Source organism: Lepisosteus oculatus, chromosome 11, assembly GCF_040954835.1.
Source record: "Lepisosteus oculatus isolate fLepOcu1 chromosome 11, fLepOcu1.hap2, whole genome shotgun sequence".
Lineage (NCBI taxonomy): Eukaryota > Metazoa > Chordata > Actinopteri > Semionotiformes > Lepisosteidae > Lepisosteus > Lepisosteus oculatus.
This window is the reverse complement of record NC_090706.1, coordinates 36,681,442-36,702,377: the sequence shown is the minus strand read 5'-3', so window position 1 is coordinate 36,702,377 and position 20,936 is coordinate 36,681,442. Positions and strand designations below refer to the sequence as shown.

Below are 20,936 nucleotides of genomic sequence, written 5' to 3'. Positions count from 1 at the left end.
GTGTTAAGGTTACAATTTTTTTGTAATCTACTTGACAAGTCATTTATGAATACTTTAACCCATTGAGACCCAAGTAAATAGAAAATAATGTACAACTAGCAGACTTTTCTCAGTAGTCAGGAACTCGGCTTAGAGTACACAAATTAAAAGGCTTGGCTCCCGAAAAGACACATTTTTCTCAATGCCTGCGGTAATTTCAAGATCAATATAAGAGAATAATTTATTTTCCAGTGCTTAATATCCTGTGCAAATGTATTTATCACCTTTTTAAAGCAATTCCAAGAAGACTAATATCATGGAAAGCACTTTTTATCGACAACCTTTTGATTCGGTTTATTGAGCTTAATTTATTGTAGGCTAGATATCTGCTCTGGTAAAAAACTAATTTAAATACATCTGGGGGCACTTTCTGCCAAGACTGGCTAACAAGGATGCCCTTTGGAATCCCCTTGTGAACTAAATCACCCTCTGTTTACAGAAACAAAGATTACAGGGACACCAATTCAATGTACAAGAGTGCCACTATGCATAGCTCTGACCCACTCAGATTCAGCACTGTCAGGGCGTACTCAGGCAATATAAGCAAGCAAAATATGATGTGTAGTTTCATGAAGGACACATCTATGGGAGTTCTCAGATCAAACATGCCATTAAAAACACATGAAAGAAAATGATCAGATACAACCTAAATTAAAGCTTATGCCAAACTCTGAAGAGCTAAAACGCAGCACCCCGAATTACTTGAGGTATTTAAGGCACTTAAAGAGCACAAAAAGGCTGAACAAGCATTTAGAATTTACAGCAAGTAGTGTACTGGAAGATTACACATGGGATTCAAATTAATTCCTTCACAAATAATCATAACTACAGGTACAGAGATACAATTAGGAATGGGACGAAAGAAAAATAATTACAATCCCCTCAGAGTCCTGTTAAACTGGAAGCTTGTTGCAGTAGCCTTATGAAGTAACCTTCACAACAGAGGAGACAGAAGTCAAACTGATGACCGCCTTTCAAAAACAGCTCCAGTAATAAAGCTTTGAAATAAACCCAGACACACTCTGGGGAATGGTACCAACAGCGCATTAATGATGTCCAAAATACCTTTTTTGAACTTTTCCCAATCTTTCCCAAACCAGCATTATGTAATTCTATTAAAATAATTTTGATCCTTAGTATATCACAGTCGTTTAAGCTTTCTTTGACTTGTGACACTGCCAGTCTCGCATGTAACCACAGATGCAAGGAAATGTTGCCAATTAAAAAAAGACCACAATCTCGAGCCCACTGGCTTAGACAGCACAGGGAGTGAACAAAATAATGGAAACACCAAACTATATATACACTATATATGATATTTAACGAGGAGTTAGGCCACCCCTTGCCGTCAAACCTTATACAAGTTTTGACCCGTTTCTAGCAGGATATCGGACAATTCTTCAAGAAGGAAGCCCTCCGGTTCTTTGAGAGATGAAGGAAGGGGAAATCTATTCCGCACTCTACATTACAGAACGTCCCATGAAGTTTTAATGATGTTCACATCTGGTGATTGGGGAGGCAGTGGAAGGTGTTTGACTTCAACTTGGTATCAATGAAACCAGTCTTGAATCCATTACTAGTGCATTATCATCTTGGAATACGGGAACATCGATTTTAACACACAAGAGCTTGTACCTGGTCACCTACAATGGCATTGTATTCCTTGACAATTTTACCATGCAGATTATTAAATCGGACCCGATGACTCCCACAGGATGGCTGCCCATACCAAAGCACATCCACCATGTTTAACAACTGGGAACAGACGGTGTGGGTTACACGCTTCCTTTGACTTGGGCCAAAAAAATCCTTTGCAATGTAGAAAAAAGTAATGGATAATTCAGACCATACTGCTTTTTTTCCCCCACCATCACTCAGACATCCAGGTTCTGCAGTCATTACACCAGGTTATGCTTTACTGCACACTGGCTTTGGTTAAAGCAGTTTCTGAACAGCAGCCTTACCACAAATACCAGCTTTCTGCAGCTCGATGTATAGTTCTTGTTGAGACTGGCTTATGGGGGTATAGATTCAGTTTTCTGGTAATTTTGTGAGGCCTTCTTGTGGTTTTTAGCAACTCCCTTGTTGAGTTTCAACTTGCAGCCACCATTCCTGTTGTGAGATGCTGGTTTCCCTTGTTTGGTGCATGTAATGATGTTACACTGTTACCCTGGACATTTCTGTGATTGATGTTCCTGTAATTTGGGCACCAACTGTTTGACTTCTTTCAAAGTCTGTTACATTTCATGTTGCTTTAGAAGATTCTTTAATAGCACATATTAAAGTTTTGATTTTAAGACTTTTCTAGCTGAACCTATTGGAAATTAGTATAAAAAGTTTTCCTTTTAATTGTGACTTAATTACTGCAAAACATGAGTCATTTTTCATTAAATGTTTCCATTATTTTGTCTACCCCCCCGTATGTCACGTTTTAGCTAAACAGTTGATAAATAAGAGGACTTAAGTAACAGGAGAGAGGTCTGGTGCACAGAAATTATCTATAAACAAATGTGGATTGAACCATTTCTAAAACCAGAAATCAAACATTTAATTAACCTAAACCAGCTTCCACTTAACCTAAACCAAAGATCTTGGCTCCTGCAATCAGCAAGATAGTGCAATTATTTTTCTTAAACTGTAGCATCCTACATAAAATTAAAGCTTCTTCCAGGAGCCAAGTGTAGAATAGATGCTAATTAAAATGCAAGGTTGACATTTTTCCCCATTTAATCCAGAGATGATGAAAGCAGTTCTGTTTGAGGGTCTATAGTACTCTGAGAAAGTATAAAATAATATCTCCAGAAGTCGTGTCAGAGAAAAGGAAAAGGGAAAAAAAGATCCTCCCTAATCTTTAATGCACATTCAGTATTATCATTATTAAAAATCTGAGCACATTAGGAGAATTTGAATTTCAAAGCTTGTATCACCTTGAACCCATTTCCTTTGTGACCCTACAAGGAAAATACTATTTATAGGACCATTTTATAAAGAAAAAAATTAACCATTTTCCTGCTTCAAAATCTTTTCTCCATCTTTTTGAAGTTTCAGGCCTTCTGGTGTAAGAATTATTTCAAGTTAACACGACATCAAATTATTTCCAATGTAATTGCTTTTTTCTTTGCCCCTTACAAAGAAATTAACCAAAATCAAATTAAGCACTAATAGTTGTATAGTTTTTCCACCGCAAAATAGTTTAGGAATGTGCATTTAATGCCAAAACTATCACTACCCATTAGGAAAATGGTATGTAACAGCTATAAAAAAGGCTTCTCTATACTTTTTGTAATAGATTCTTAAAATACCAAAACCCACTGTGACAAGATCCCTTAAGCACCACTTAGGGTCTCTTCATGCTTTCCAGCCGCATAGGAACAAAATTGTTCAGCTTGTCATTCCTAGGAAACTTCATGTTTACATTTAGTCACTAGAATCAATATAAACACCCATGACTGCATTGCCTCATTTAAAACTACATCTCTCCCTTTCAATTGGTTGACATGTCTGGATGCGTTTGTCACCAATGTAGCAGACCAGAATATTCAGTGAAGGGAAAATATATGTATTCTTCTCCAACAAAAAAGAATCCGCTCCAACTGTGGGTGTCCCCCTGCAGCAGAGAGAGGCGGGGGACAAGCCTGGGCTAACATTAGGAGTCGCAGCACTTTCTGCGGAATATTAATGTGGTTAGCACAGCAGGTCTCTGACCTAATCATTTTGTTTTGCTTTTGTTTCCCCCACCAACAAAGTATATACACATTTCCCTTACTTTTAAGATGGGAAAAACAGTTCAGTAGCACTCACTGGCTGTACTTTTATTTTCTGAGAGTCAGGTTTTAGGGTGCTTTTAGGGTTTCAAGTGGAAACACAGACTACTGCAAGGCTCCATATGTAATTATGCCCTGTTTTCACGTAACCAAGAGCGACAAAGGCAGTGCATACCTTCATCCCATGAACTCTCTTGAGGCTGTCATTTGTCGGTCAATGGTCCTGTAATGTTTTACCTACGTGGATCCACAGTTTGCCCTTTGTGTTGGGTTACTCCTCTTGGCTTAAATGGAGGTTGCTTGTCAATCTGGGGGTGGTATTTAAACCCAGCACTGATGGTGGGGATGGCATCTTATCTGTGTGAGGTTTGATTTTTTTTTTTGGGGGGGGGGGCCGTTTTGTAGTAATTATTTTCTTTTTATACTTTCTTAGCATTTCTGAAGTTGGGCACCCTGAAGAGCTGTTTAGTTTTTTTTGTACCTATATTGCATACAAACCTTTGTTAAAAATGTCTTGCCAGTTCCAGTTATTTTTCATACCACCCTGTGGCCATCCCTGACTTACTTGCCATGTGGTTTGTTTTACTCCAGAAACAACGCATTTGTAATCTCCACAGTGATTCAATAACACCCCTCCTCATTAGTCTCTCCTATTTCAATGTCTATACAACTACTGACCAATACATGAATCATCGCTTAAATGTGACAGATGGGTTAAAAACATGATGAAAGTTCAAATTCATTGAAAACTCAAATTCTTTTAAATCCCTAAGACTGCATTCACATCTTTTAACTTACTGAAGATTTAGGAAGCGGGAGGGAAGCCCTCACACGATGATGGGGCATCAGCTCAGAAGCCTAAAAATTCAACGACTGCACCTGTCTACCAGTCTTATAATGAAAGATTTCTTACCCGAGCACTCTGTCCAGCGATCAGCTGGTCGTCCTCTGTCTGCACGCTGGTCCTGCTCCTTACATCAAAGTCCTCAGTCTCAAAATCAGAATCATCCAGTTCTTCTGGGGTCTGTGGACACATTGAAAAGGAGAAATGTCACATTTATGAGCCACTTTTTCCATTTATGCCTCCCTTGATCAATTAAACCAAGACACTCACAGAAAGTGCTCCCAAGACAACATTATACTTATACATTGTGTTAAGGGGCCTCAACAAAAGGTCATTTTTATAACACTACATAAATACAGTATTTGGTCGTAAACACCCCTTTAAGAAGATTTTAGTAGTAATCCATTTTATGCTTCTTTACATTGAATTGCCTTGATTTCTAACCATGCACTCTGTTAACACACATTTTTAATGTGACACTGCACAGTTCAAATTCAAAGCTTCATTGTTTGGCTGTACAATTTCTGTAATGTTTATCATGTATGTTGCATTCAAAAGGCTTTATGTAAACTTATATGAGTAAAGGGAATTAAATACAGCAAATCAATGGGTATACTTTCTAATTGTGACTCTTTTGCATGTTAAAAAAACTGTTAGTATAGAAAAGGTACAGCAATACATTCGAAGATTTGGTGATGCTACAATATGCATAATCTGACTTCTGTAGAGAAGGATGGAGAGGAAAGCTCTTGGCTCCAGTAAAACTCTGCAGCTGTCCTTTCCCTGGTGCCAGCACTTTGCCCTTTCCAAAGCCTGCACAGAATGCCAAGCATGCTGCATACAATAACTTTGCTCCCACATGTTAATACACACAAGCCACCAGTGGGTTTTCTGCAGACACTGTAGGGGGGAAAGGGATCTGAATTCATTAGCAAAATAAAAAGGTATTGTAGTGTGTATGAAATACTAGTATAACCTCCATAACTGGCCACACTTCCATGGGTTCATACATAAAATGCTCACTGGGATCTTTAGCTTCCATGTAATGCCTCCACTTAATGGCAATCTGCGTAACAATATTGTTCAGAAATTAGCTCAGAAAGGAGAAGGACAACATAGCTACCCATTCACTGCATTAGATGCATGATATACATAAACACAGTACACAATGTCAACCTCAGGATTGGAACTCCTCCAAGCAATGATTCACTGTCGTGTTTCCTAAACAAATGATGTTTGCAGCCCAACCTCTAGTCTACAAGGGAAAAAAAAAATCAAGCTGTGCCCTGATGCAGAAATTTGCAATACAGATTTAGAACACTGCTGATCAATTTTATTTGATCTGCCGATTCATTTACATAATACATTCGGTATAATTGTGACATTTACTAATCAGTGACTGAAATGTACTGGGGCATCTTTGTGGCTTATGCAGAAAAGAAACAGTGAATCTGCAGACATTCTATTTGCAGTATAAAAAGTGTTATACAGCCTCAAAACTTTCTGCATAATCCAATGGTGCTAAATAATGCATGAGCAACCTCCTACTAAATGTTTCAATATTTTTCAAGCTTTAGGATTACTTAATAGATGTAATTAAACAATACAGTTTAAAACATTAATGCAAGTATGTGCTGTCTACATACAGGTTTGTATAAATAGAATTGGGCTGGTAGGGAACAAGTTATACATGGACTGTAAAATAAATTAACATCTCTGAAGTTCAACTTGATATTTTAGCAGCAATATGAGGGATAACATTAGCAGTGACATTTTTCAGTGGCAATAAGAAACTTACAGACTGACCCACTCCTTAAGTAGAAAATGTAGATTAAAAATTAATCCAGGAAGAATCCAAATCCATTTAGCTAATTCAAGTTTGTTCTCTCCACCCATCAGTCAGCTATAATACTGAGCAAACAGCGGGGTGTGAGGTGGCAAAGACGACATACTGTACAATTGCACTGCTTTTAACTCTCCAACAGGATCTTAGGCTGGTTTGTTTTCTAGAAAAGCACGGCAACTCTCAAGTTGTTCATTTGCAAAGTCCTTCACTTTATTAAAGCATTTACACTGTTCAGTTATAACCAACTTCTGCCTAGTCAATTGATTTAATGGGTCATCACAGCCAATGGCGTGCTCTATCTGTTCAGATTATGTCCAGCTTCATTCACCTTTTGGGATTTCAGCACTGTGCTCATTTATATTCCGTTCAACATTCACTATTGGAAATGGGATTTTTCTTTAAACTCATGTTAAATTTAACGTGTTTCATTGTGATGCAATCAAGCTGTGATGAAAGGTGTAGAATATTATGTCAGTGTAACAATTAAAAAGCAAAATAATGTTGACGTGATCTTCCTTAAGGTTACGTCAACCAAGACAGTACAATTTACAACAGCTACACCAGCAATTGGTGTAAGCACCTAAATGTCAAGTGCATGCTTTAGCTTAAACATCTGAAGTGTCTAATTGAAATCATAAAACTAAAGTAAAATATCTATTTGAATTTTCATCTTAAATAAGGTTGACTGTTCAAGGTAGTATATAGCAATAGGGCTACTAAATGTAAAGGATACAGAAGCAGATTCTTTAGCCCTTTAACTGATAAATCAATGTGTCACTAGCTCCATACTCAATGGTAAACATAGTAAACTCAATGGTGTTGCGGATTATCTTGGTGACAGATGATGCTTACCAAACAACACTATTCCATTCTTCAGATAAGAACTTTGTTCATTTACAGCATTTGTCCAATTACATAATGGAAAAGCTCACTTAAACCCTAAAGTCAACACAAAATTGTATGACAGAACAAATTCTATTTTCAGGACTGATTTACCGGAAAATGCTTCAAAGTTGGAAAAAAAAAACTTCACTTCAAAATAAGATGTCCACTGGAGTTCGAGCTCCACTGCCTCAGTAGCCTTCACAACACTTTTTCACTGAGCGCTTTATAGCATTTAAGTAGTAAAATCGTGTGGAATATTACAATCAAAGCTACTGAAAGAACCATGTTCTGTCTCAAGTGTAACTGAAATGTGCAAAAGCAATAACCAGTGCAAGGAGGAAGCTAAAGTTAAGGTGAGAATTACCTACATGCCTACTCAGCAACCAAAGATAATATTTAGATATCTATCGTAATAAATATATTAAAGTACAACTTGTGATTTTCAATAAAGTCAAAATTCATTTCAACAGTTATACAATAATTATAGCCAAACAGGCTGACTCCAAAGTATTGCTGACTCGACTAATATACCAATATCTTAAGAGGATACTCTGTGTTCTCTGACTTGGAAAGAGGGTGACGTGAGAAAATGAGACTTATCTATATCCTAGTACTAGAGGGTGAAGTATTGTTGACATACGTTAGCTCATGGCAAATTAAGCAATTTCATACCATACTTAAGAACCCAAAGTAAGTTTTAGTCCACTAGTTGAAAACAAAAGAAAACGGCAGCACAGTTCTACAATGTTATTCTGAACAGTAAAGGTGAAATCCATCCAAGCAGCCAGAATGTCTCATTACTTCTGCTGTTTTAATCCGCGACATTCCCGCGAGCAACCTCACTAGGATCCCAACAGCCCCGCGTTACTGTCAAGCATCAAGAGATGTTGTACAAGGGATAGAAGTTTTCTACTTACAGAGGTTAAAGACTGTCCATCTTAACTAGCAGCAATGGGAAGGTTGTCTGATCATATAGAGGAGTAGCCACGTTTCATTTTACAAGTAAGCAATAAAGCTATGCTTCCAAGTGTTGCTCAATTGTTACTATGCCATCCCATTTTGAAAATGGAAAGTATAATACTTGCTTCATGTCTTAAAGTAAAATACAATATGCAATTAATGCAATTTCTTACAGTACAATACTTTTGCAGGAAGGAGGCGGGTTAATGTTTGTCTTATATAAACATGCATACTAGACTACTACTAACCATACCAGAATCTGGATTACTGGTTGACTGTGAGGGAAAGGCACCTGGATTTAATGAAAACTCAATATCAAAGAAAAGCAATGAAATGCTCTTCAACAAAAGACAAAGAAGCTCCATATTTAAAGCTCAGACAACCTAAAAAATAATCACCTTACAGCTGTGATAGTTTACACTGTCCTGTAAAACTATAGTTACACATCCCAATTATTTAAGTCATAATTGTAGGAATTTGCATTTACTTTTAAGTAAACAATACATTTCCAAAGAATGGTTACAGCATTAAAACCAGGTAATTAAAACTCAATGTACTCCGCTAATTAAGGAGGATTGCAGAAAGAGGGAGAAGAGACGGCAACAAGTCTCAAGTTTATAAAGCGGGAAACAGGACAAAAAGCACATCACAGAAGCCAGCTAAATCACCTTTCACTTTCACAGTGAATGGAACAATGAATCATAAAAATATAACCGCTTATGCCAATTTGTATCAAAATGGCACACTAAACTGCAGACTTGTAGAAGTTTAGCACCCAGCAGGGAAATAACCTTTCACACAATGACACAGGTTTGCTTCTGTTCAGTTTCAAGTCATTAACTTCTGCCTATACAGTATGAAACAGTTAAAATGTCTAACATTAAGGCACGTGTAACAGTGTGAAAATTAACCCAAATGGGAACAAATATAACAGACTGGCCAAGGAAATTTCTATTAAACTCAAGTGGTCATTGATTTGAAAAGCAGTCTACAGATTAACAGTTTGAGAGTTGCAGAAATGTATATAAGAATTGTTCTGGGTGGATTAGTCTGCTATTTTAACCCAATCTCCAAGCTCCTGTGTTTATTGTGCATGCATATCAGGGTTCTAAAAGTAGTAATTGAAATTGGAGATAATATATGAGCAGCATAATTTGGATAAGCGGTTTTAATTTAACCTGCTTTGAATGAAATATTAGCATGTAAATCAGTTTTGTCTTTTTCATACGCTTTGCTTTTCAAATATGTTCATGAGTAATGAAAACTTATTCTGCTGTATTTACAGGCTTCAAGATTTTAATTTAAAGGGGTCAGGAAATCATACACAACATCTAAAAAGGAAAAATGCCAACCTCAAAAGGAAGATTATCTGGCCTTTGAGCTTTCCTATAATTACAAAGGTGAAAAACATACCACATGACAGCTTTCACAATGTAGTAGTCAAACATACCCTGATCATGAGCACGGCCTTCCTGATATCGCGCACACCATCGTACACCAGGCGTGAGGCATCTATGAACTCATTCTCGTCCACTGGCTGAGCTGGGTTAGCACTCAGGGCCTCTACTGCTGCCTCCACTTGTTCACTGAAACGGGGCATCACTACAAGGGACAGCACCAACAGTTAAAACGGATGGAGTTGGAACTGAATCCTAAAAGCATTTAGTAAAAAAAAAGAACACATTTCTAAAGCAAGCAAACACCATTCTTCCCTTCTCTGCTTTATGCAATTTGGATTAACCCTAAAAAAATAATTTAAAACAAAAAGACTACCTCTAAAGAGGAAAAAAAATCCTTTTAAAAGTACAGATACTACGGTGTTTGTAAATTTTATACACCTTCACAGCAGTTGTACCCATAAGCCCTTTTAACCAGCAAGCCTTCTGGGAAGAAGGCAACATAAAATCACAAGCATTTTCAGCAACGTGCTTTCCGTGTTAACTTGACCTTGACCAGTGAACCCAGACTTTCGCAAAGCAGTTCTAATAGGTTTCCATCTAACCCATAACTATAAAACGAAACCTCCAAACATAGGTTTTTAGATTTGCATTAATATGCACACTCATCAACTCCATTGCTGCAAGCAGGCACAAGGGAGAAAAGCCACGAGTTTGCCTCTTTGGCTTTTTTGTCAAGAAAACGCTTTAGACCAGCCTGGAGAAGCACTCCTTGGTATTTCCAAATATTTACAAACCCAATAAAAGCAAAGCAATTTAAAAAACCTGAGGGTCTGATACCATTTTCTTCTCGAAATATGCCTCCTGACAAAACATTATATAGCTGCCTCATTGAAACAACCATATCTGAGAGGCTCCTGACTAAGCCTTATTTTCTCGTGCAAACAATATTTCAGTTTACTAACATTTTCCTGTGTGATTCTCTTTGTGCTGAAAACAACAACTACCAATCTTGAAAATTCTCCCGTGCCTTACTATTCTCATCCATTCTCCAACATTAGTGAAAATGCAATTCCTGATAGCAAATGAATTTAAACCATTAGATAACTGTTCATCAGCAAAGCAGAAGGTATAAGGTTAGAGATGTTAAGATGTTTACCTGTATCAGTCAAAAGCTTGGTGGCTTCCAGAACTTTTTCAGTGTAGACGCCAGGCTCGTAGTTGTCCATCTCCGAAGTGACCACATGGACCACTCTGGCTGCTCGCCCTCTGATGGCTCCCGCAGTGCGATCCAGTCCATCCACATCTTTTTCCTGGAGTGCGATCACACACTTGTTCACATCCTCCAAAATGTGATTTTCTGGGAAAGGAAGATGTACATCATTATAAGAAATAAGAATTTCAAGTGCATTAAGGCCGTCGTTTGGCACCCAGTAAATCTTCCACTCAAGTGTCCCTGAATGATCAAAGGCTTTTCAAGCCTTATTAGCAAGGGCAAACTCACAGGTTGCAATAAGTTAGGACCTTGTTTCCAATAGACATCAAAATACAAATAAACAGTGTACACTGATGTCTGTCCTTGCTTCTAGGCAAAACGCCACTCAGCTTAATGTGAGCTTTTTAAGCCAGTCTGACAAGGAGTTTGTTCAGGGACTTCACACATACATGACAGATTGTCAATTTTCAACAGTTCGCTGACGGCCAGGTCCTTTCATACGGAAGAGAAAGGTGTTACGGTTATCAGTCTTTCTGGCAGAACGCATCATAAGCTGAATGAAAGAAACACCAGCCTATGAGCTACCTGTTGAAATGAACAAAACAAAACGGGTCTTGTGCTGCAGGGCTAAAATCCCTACATCTTGAATTATACCAACTTCAAAAATCAATCTGAAGCAAACCGCTTACCAGACACACACAAGAAGTCATCAATTGAAGTTATGTCATCAACAGCATCAGTCAGCACACGAACTTGCCTCTCCCACTGGTCTTTGAAAAGGTCCATGTTGTCTTGAGCCACTTTACTATTTGGCTTTGCAGCAAGAGCTAGGGCTGCATTAATCACCTATAAAACACAATTAAAGGTTCGTCATAAATCTCATTACATTTCAGCAAGATCTTTTTTTTTTTAATCAGGCTACACCAACCTGAAGTAAAGCTTTTGCACTGACGTGGCATGGATGATGCATTGCATTGTTTTTTTTATTTACTTTCAAACAAAACCAGTCTGTAAGGTAAAAACCTTAACATGCTGTATACATTGTGAACAAAGCTTCAGCTTTGGTGTTCCTTATTACGCCTTAATGGAACATTCTCTAACAAAAAAAAAACCCATAGGATTTTTGCAATGTATATACCTGTGGGCAGAGAGTTTCCAGTTGAGAAGCAGCCATACGAACCAGCTTCACGCCTTCTTCATTGTTGGAAATGGAACAAGCCAGGTTGGCAACCTGAATACAGAATAAAAACAGCTGTATAAGCAAATCAGGCCAGGCTTTTTGAATGCATTTTAGTATAAAATTGCACATCAAAAGATGGCATATAATCAAACTTCTTTAGAATAGAAATTAAACTTGATACTCTCACTGGAATGTCATTTACAAAAACAGTTTTTTCACGATAAAAAATGTAACTCCGTCTTCTACAACAAACAGCAGAGGAAAAAATAGGAAAAAAGGGGCGAATGTAATACATTACTGCAGGAGGTACATGACAGTCAAAAGATCGGTGCGCGGATAAGGCCTGGCCAGATCTGTATTTTGAAATCCAATTATATTTAGCCACTAAAAAGGGGAACTGGCTTTCACGATGCTGTGCTATTTAAACAAACTTGAAGAACTGGTGTTAAAACCTTCAGTACATAGTTTAACATGTACTGGTAGAGGTTCTCATATCAGCTAGAAGTTAGTACTGTGATGAATTAAACATTAAACCCTTTCAGCATCACACACTTTCCATTCACTGCAAACAGGGCAATAACCCTGACGATGGCCTTGTGGTCATGAACCTTAAACAAGGTGATACCCCTGCTACGCTACTGCCGTCTGTTTAAACCTCACTGTACTAAAGAATGAATAACTTTTAGCAACGCCATTTTAGAAATCTTGTATTCTGCTACCGTGCCTAGCAGTTTAAAAATAATCTCTGACCACTCGGTGCATTGGAACTTTAACTGCCTTAGCCCTAAGATTTCTCTAAATATTGGCATAAACATTTAGAAAAACTACTACTTTACTGACACTTTAATGATGAGAAACCCCCTGCCACCACCAGTAATTCAGATCCGGCCACAACAGAAATCAGACCAATCAAGATACATTCCACTCCTGATATTTCATTAACCTAAATTGAACTGCACTTTCCAGCAGCTCTTTAACCACTTATTACTATTCTTTTTCAAAAGCTAAATCTGATGCACTGATGAGAAAGAAAGAGCAGGGGGGAAAAAAGCTACATTTGTAGAACATACAAATCAAACGAAGACATTTTTCAACTAAAGATCAACTTTAAAATGTGCTTTCTTACACATGAGACTATCCATTTATTCATACATGACAAAGACCATAAAAATATAGTTTTCATCTCTATAACAGTGCTCAAGTGCAGTCAGAACAGGGAAAAAAAGGGAAAAAAATCTGCACACCCAGCTCGAGTTTTCAGACTCAGTTGTCATTTAAAACTCAGAGGAAAAATAGTTAACCAATGTTATTTAAAAAGGAATTTAACTACCCTATGTACCAAGATGAAACATCATACTTAGCAGTGGGGGGTGGTGGTGACCATAATCATAATTACAACATTTAAAACCTTTTATATAATGCAAACACTAGAAGGCATCAAATCTTGTGTATTTAAATTAAGCTTAAAGACATGTGCTTGTAAGAAAGCTAAAAACTGGTGCAGATTCAGCAGTTACAATATGTATTTAAACTTGCTACACTGGAAGGTTTACAAGATGATATTCCATTTAAAACAGAAAAGCAAGAACTGCTGTTTAGCAAAGTCCCGATCACTGAGGATCTTAGGCAAAAGGTCAAGATTAAAATAAAATTCCAAAGCAGATTATTTGTTACAGGGGGCGAGATTCTTCAATCACCAAGTTAAATTTTACATCAAGAGCATTTTCAAGATATGAAAACATTATGCTGAGGAGCATTTATTTTTCAACTCCCAAATCATGGTTAAAAGATTAACATCATATCAGTTTATAAAACGTAAATGAAAATGCTGCTCTTGGGAAGGCATAAAGTTTGCACAATTACTGCATAAAAAACTTACATTGGCAGATCAAACCCAGAAGCAGCTGAAGTTTTGTTTCTACTCAAACCAGGGGGATTTTAATAATGAACTTCTGACAGAGCAAACATTCAAGCGATCTGATTGATTTTTCCAGCAATCGAAAGTTCGCTCTTTTTATTAAGTTCAGATAGACTCATCTGCAGAAACAAAGGATGGCAGTATAAGCAAATCCTCAACTTATGTCTTATTTGTATAGCATTTATATAGCTTTATCCCAAAGGATCCTAAAACACATTACATGTGGGAGGGGATAGACTGCACCCACCACTGGACACAGCCCTACCTGAGTAATGTGAAGCCTTCCTTTTGCACCAGCAGTCCCATCACACACCAAATCAGGCCAATAAGTGAGACAATAAACCAGTTTAAATCAAGGGGAAATCTAAGTTGACCAGTTCATGAAATTCCAAAGTCACATTTAGCCAGAGAACTGGTATTAGCACCTTTATCTCTTCCAAGACTAAAATAATAAGCAAAAAAAGCCCAAGACGACAAGAAGGCATATGAATGTAAAAATCAACATTCCTCCATCATCAGGAAAGCATTACCATGGTAATCAGTGATGCGACTAAATCTTGCTGCACCATTAGTTGAAGTATACAAGATTTAGTCTACTTCAACCACCCATAAGCTGATAAAAGGAAATTTCTGGATTGTAATTTCTCCTGCCCATAAATTTGATTTCTAACAACCTTGATTAGAAGATCTCAGTCAAGGTACCACATGAAAGTCCTCTGGACAGGTTATAAAACAAGCCTATGTTAAAAAAACCTTAAAAAACAAGACTAGCTGTGTGTATTAATACACCTGAAGAAGGCTCCACAGCCGAAACGTAGTTTTTTCTGCTCTTTTCAGCCTGGAATAAACCTATTACTTGTTCCTATATTAATACTTTACTGGCAATGCAGCTATAAGTAGATGACTGTTGCACACTTACTTGTCATTGGCAGAGACTTAATTTAAAAGTTCAATATTAAGCCATGTGAAGGCTGAAAAGTGAACTTTTTTTTCCCTCTTTTTGCCTTCTCCACAAAACTCTGATCAACCACTTAACTGTTCTTCGATCCTTCAGGTAAGAAAGAGGATCTTCGACCCCTTTACAGATTTATTCACTGTCACTAATTGTATGTATTAAAACCTTTCTTCATCCATGCCTGTTAAAATACAGCATCAGTACTGAATTCTGTGTAATAAAAAAAATGATGAATAAAGTAAAAATCTATTTGTTTTAATAAAGGTACACAGTACATGTGTGCACTGTTTTTGATTCTATCACGACAGTACACTAGAATAACCTTATCAGAGGTGCAGGGTAAGTAATCGTTGTCATTGTTTCTATTCAAATCTATGAGAAGTAATTTAAAAAAAAAGATTTTTTAAATGTCACATCACAGATAAGCTCTTGGCTTCTGAAAGTAAATTGATTTCTAATAACTTTTCAGCCTCTACCTAAAGAAATTAAAATTTCAGACAGCATCTGCTGCGCAATCAAAGAAGAAACGGGTTTTACATAAATTTCTTTACAAGCTCATTATTTTTCAGCTGAACATTCTGGAAATATGGAGCACTTTAGTGAAGAATTGCCTTGTCTCAATCTTAAAATTCTATATTTATATATTAACAGACAACTGATTTGTTTATCCACGTGAGGGAAAATCCCACTGGTGGGGAAACTTTTTAGCTGCCGCCATCTGCTGCAATGGTTTTGCAGGATGTGCATGTCAGGTAAGTGACCCTTACTCAAACATATGCAATCAGTTTCTGTAACTGCACGTTAATAAAAGGTACTGCAAACGAAGAAAATAAAAATAGCACTAGCTTGAACTGCAGTTTCTATCATTCGAGGCGTGTACATATGTGCAAGAACAGGGCCGTCCAGAATTCTACTTCAAAGCCCCTTTAGAACACAACTTAATGGACCAAATTTATGAATTGCACAAGTAAAGAAAATAAAATCAATTTGTGACTGCTGCATCTTGTGCATCAGTTAATTGAATTCTCAAAGAAATGCCAACATTACTTAAAATACTCAAACAGTAAAGGAACCATAAAATAACTTCTTTCCAACTTGTTCACAAATGATTCACTTTTACATACAAAGCAACTAGTGTATCCAGAAAACATAGATGGTTATGAATTCCAAGAGAGGAGAAAAAAGGATTTCAGTCAATATACTTTCTCTAATAATGCTCTATCAGGATTACCTGTAAACCCTACAAGATTAGAAATGAACTGTGTGGGTTATTAAAAGTAAATACTTTCTTAAAGCACACTGGACTCCTTTTCCCAAGTCAATATGCAACCTCCACAAAAACATCCATGAGATGCTTCTGCTGTTTTCTACATGTTAAATAAGAACTGGAAGTTATAATTAGACAAGGAGAACACTGTATTCCTTCTGACTAATACTGTAATCCTAACTCCTAAAAAGCATACAAATCACACAATGGGACAGCCCATAAACAGAAGCAGGAAATTTTTTTTAGAAAGTAATTTGCATAAAAGCACTGTTCATAAGCCCAAATGAGCAGTGTACCTTAACTTCAATAAAAAATTGCTCTAGTGAAAACATTCTTTGAACTAGGCTGCTTCTCATTCAAAACTGGAGGTAAGCATTTTTTCTTCAGTCACTGCTGCTCACATGATCAGATAGAATGATGTAACAATTTAACTACCTTTATTTGTTGCACTTTAAGTTTATTTAAAATGTAATTCAGCTTGATTTTTTTCCCTTTAAGAATCAGCTCAGTGTTTAAATATATGCATATAAGATGTAACATTTAAAAAACACTTACATTTTCCTTGTTGAATATTAAATCAGGACTAAACATGTTGCTCAGCAAACGAAGTGAAACATTTTCCCCGATTTAAAGTGACACAAAACCCAGTTCTCCGATATTGCTCATTGCAAAGAAATTACAGATAAATTAGAATTACAGTAGTTCTAAGACTAAAAACACTATGTTAATGAAATTCATGTTTACATTTCAGATTTGTGAAAGACTAGGGAAAGGTGTCTGAAGGACTTGGGTGATAGATACTTTATTGATTCCGTGAGGGGAAATTGCAGAAACCCTTAAATAAAGGACCTTTAAATACTGAACCCAGTAACTTCTACTGGGGAGATCGAGGATTTACTATTTTGGTGGAAGGGAAAAAAAAGCACTCAACTACATGGAAGTCAAACAAATGGAACTCCACTAGCCTGTAATGAGTTGGTGATGAACTGCTGCCAGTCTATTCAGGTACAATTAAGTGCTACATAGGAACCATGCGTTAAAAGGAGGTGGCATTTCAGATCCCAGAATGGATTAGAGACTTCTGCATGCTTATCTGTTGTTTTCATTTAGATTCAACCCTGTAAATCCATTTCCCACCAAGGTTTAAACAACAGCCTCAGTTCTTAAGCCCCCAGGCCTTTAATTTCCCTACAAGCTGCATTAATGAGGAGCACTTATAATAGGGTGTCAACCCAACACCAAACAAGGGCATTCCTATGCAAAGCACATATACAACCATCTATTGTCTGCAATGTTCTTGCGCTGCACAAATTGTATACATTTTAAAATTGTCAAGAAAATCAATATATTAAAAACCTTAGATGTAATGTTAAATGGGCACACAATTCAAGTGCGTGTGGATTTACTCCAGGACGTTTAATGGTTGTCTCCTCGGATCTGCAGTGTAGCTAACAAATTTAAAGAATTAAAATGCCTGTTTATGACAAGGCGATTTAAATAAGATATGTACCCTTGGGCACTTAAGTGTCCAAAAATAACTGATTGGTCTCCCTCAGTAATCATTCAAATTACTGACAGTACATTTATACCAGATAACCAATTCAACACCAACATCATATGTGCTGGGCATTTACTACTTTTCGATGGATATTCTCATTCCTGCCTTAAATGCCTTACTTAAAGCCCTTTTATTTTAGATCACAGTATATCAACAGCACAGAGGTTTTGCATTAATAAAAATGAAATGGTAATAAAAGTACTATGAAAGCTCATCAGCAAATGCGCTAGTTTATTTGGAATGAACTTTACATTCAAACTATTTTCTTTAATCTTGAAAAGCTGTAGAGGGCACTGGACAGAAACTGCCTTCTGCAAAATGGGATAATATCTAAAATCTAAGTAATCTTCAGTTCCGACTGAAGAATAAAAAGGTATTTCATTGCATCCAGAATATTTCATTCATGTCCTCTTCAATCCGAACAGACGCTATTTAAGGCTGTAAAATACCTTTAGATCCATTTCCATACTTGAACACAATCACAACTTTAAAAACAAAGCTTAATACAATCTGATTATTCACAGTGACAAATAGTTTGGATTCTGTTAAAGAGGTTCTTTATTAAGACATCATTAAGATATCACGCTTCAAGAAACTCAAATTAAGGGAAAAAAATACTGCTGGAATCTATTTCAGAAGAATATAAAGCTTACAAATCGAGAAGGCTATTCAGGCCAGCTTGCTCATTTCATTGCGAGCATTTTTCACGATATTCATGATGTACTTGAAAAACTTCACAGGTCATCAATTACAGGCAGGCTTATAGAACACTACTCCATAACATTACATAAGGCAAGTGACTTAGACATATTTCTTTATGCCATTTTCCTAAATATTTACTTCTGTTGTCCATTCTTCTTGGCTCTTACATCAGCTGAGAGCGTATTGTTAAAACGTATCACAGCACAGGATTATGCACATTAGAATATGTGGCAGCTATTTTTAACAGTTTTATGCAGTTGCCAACAGTTGGGGAAAAGCAGGGATCGACAGAAGCCAGGATTCCTGTGATCCCGGACCAACATGCAATGTTCCTGCTAGCCAACACACTGTGGGGTAAACAGCCACGTAGACTCCGGGAGAGGCCAATGAGCACTGCTTCCCAAGAGGGATCTGAAAAGAGCTGAGGACACCCACAAACGTTTCCATGACTGATGGGGAAGTCAGGAAATTTCCAAAAGGGTTTATGCTCTTACACATGAAAAAGGAAAACAGATGGCCAGTTTGTTTGTGCGGTTGCGGATTCTTCTACTGCTCTTGGATTATTCTGAGGGAAGGGGGCTGTGCCCAATTTACGAAACACCAGCGTCCTGGCCAAATGTCCCATTGGCATTTCCTCCTAATAATCCCCATCTATGAGTTGGCTTCATTACTCTGCTCTCCTCCCCACTGATAGCTGATGTGTGGGGAGCGTTCTGGCGCACTATGGGCGCCGTCGCATCATCCAGGTGGGGCTGCACATTGGTGGTGGTGGAGGGGATCCCCATTACCAGTAAAGCACTTTGAGTGGAGTGTCCAGAATAGCGCTATAAGTGTTAGGAATTATATTAATTAAAAGGTTTCTTCTCAGAGAAGCACTATTGGTGAGGTGCATATAGCGATCACAATCTTTTAAAATAATGTAATACTAATGCTGAAGTAGGACTGCCATCAAAGAAAAAAAATCTGTGAGCAGTTTATATATCCTGAACTTTACAAATCTACAGAGACACCCTCTTCTTAAAAAAAGTCAAACATCCTACTTTTAAAACAACTTCATTTAAAACCATTCATTTAGCTAAGAACTTGACAGCTGGTATGACAAAACCAGCTAACACTTAAAAGTATTGCCTCTATCCCAGTGAAGGAAACTACAAATATCTGTTGAACTATTCTACAGCAGCGTCAAGGAACAATTGTATAAAAAAAAGTCATTACCACTGTGAGAACCTGTGATTTTTATTTGTTAAAGAGAAGTAGGGATAGTAACTTTAATAAATGTATTAAAAAAGATAATAGACTGGCTTCTGTAGGGAGAGCTACAAAAAGACCGTTTATCTCGCAAACCAAAAGATAACAAAATGCCACCCGTCAAACATAATGCACATATTGGCTAGAAAAACAGAAAAAATAAAATACCAGCTGCTGCACAACACGGCAACAGCAGAGATTTACTAGAAACTGAATTGAGCTCTACAGTAATGGCACTAGTGGGAATCCACCCCAACAGCAGAAATCTCTCTAAAAACAAAACCAAAAAAAAACTGAAAAGAAGAAAAGGGGGCATTTTCCTGCTATGGCTTAACAAAGGGAGTTATGAGTTGTATACACCTACCTCAATCAGCTTATTGGCATGTTCACGGAACACTTGGGCATATTCCTTCACTTCTTTCTCATTGCCGTTTTTTGCAGCTTCGATGAGCACCAGAAGGGGAACGTTGGTCTCCAGAAACGAGTCCGACACATGATCCATTACTGCTTTACGCAGCTGAGGAAATGCAGGAAAAAGCAGACATTAGCATGATTAAAAAAAAAGGAATATTAGTCACTGGATGAGCTAAATTTAGTCAACTTCTTACTATATTGCTCTAATCTTTTAAAATAAGAAAAGGAAAAAAAATGCACACAGGAGAGAAGGCTCCATTTCAAGCCTGCTTGTCCTGGTGAGGGCTGCAGAAAAGCAGGACATTTCTTTGATAAACAGATGTAATCATTTATGTGAGCTCTGAAAATCGATTGATTTCTGCAACAGGGAAAACCTGTTAGCATTAAGCATGATCATCACTCTAAGTCAGACATTTGGGACAAGAGAAACTTTATCACAGCCTGAAAAGTGAACTGTACTTATTGGGTATTAACATCTTGTTAAAAGCAATAACCTACACTGTGGCTGTGAGGTTCCAGAGATTTATAGCACTGGATGGGCTGCTATTAATGCTTGTGTAGCACTTTGTCGCAGGCCAATCCCACAGGAATATTAAGCAACTTGCAAAAAAATCAATTTTTACTTTAGCTCCTAACTTTTTAAAACAATTATTTAAACCCATCTAAACCAGACATTATATAAAGAGATTTTATAGGGTTTAGCAGAAAGGACTGTTTTGCTTCATTCCGTGTGGCTATGGAGA

At 37.3% G+C, this 20,936-nt stretch overlaps 1 protein-coding gene across 3 annotated transcripts in view; it reads right to left on the bottom strand.

Moving 5' to 3' along the window:
- Positions 1–20,936, bottom strand: part of ctnna1 (catenin (cadherin-associated protein), alpha 1) — a 104,263-nt gene that overhangs the window by 18,158 nt on the left and 65,169 nt on the right. For all 3 annotated transcript variants that reach the window (XM_006631921.3, XM_015349865.2, XM_015349864.2), the window contains 6 exons: positions 20,144–20,296; positions 12,090–12,182; positions 11,641–11,797; positions 10,895–11,095; positions 9,789–9,940; positions 4,717–4,827 (listed from right to left, as the gene is read on the bottom strand). In XM_006631921.3, coding sequence (XP_006631984.1) covers positions 4,717–4,827; positions 9,789–9,940; positions 10,895–11,095; positions 11,641–11,797; positions 12,090–12,182; positions 20,144–20,296 — 867 coding nt within the window. The remainder of the gene's footprint in view (positions 1–4,716; positions 4,828–9,788; positions 9,941–10,894; positions 11,096–11,640; positions 11,798–12,089; positions 12,183–20,143; positions 20,297–20,936) is intronic.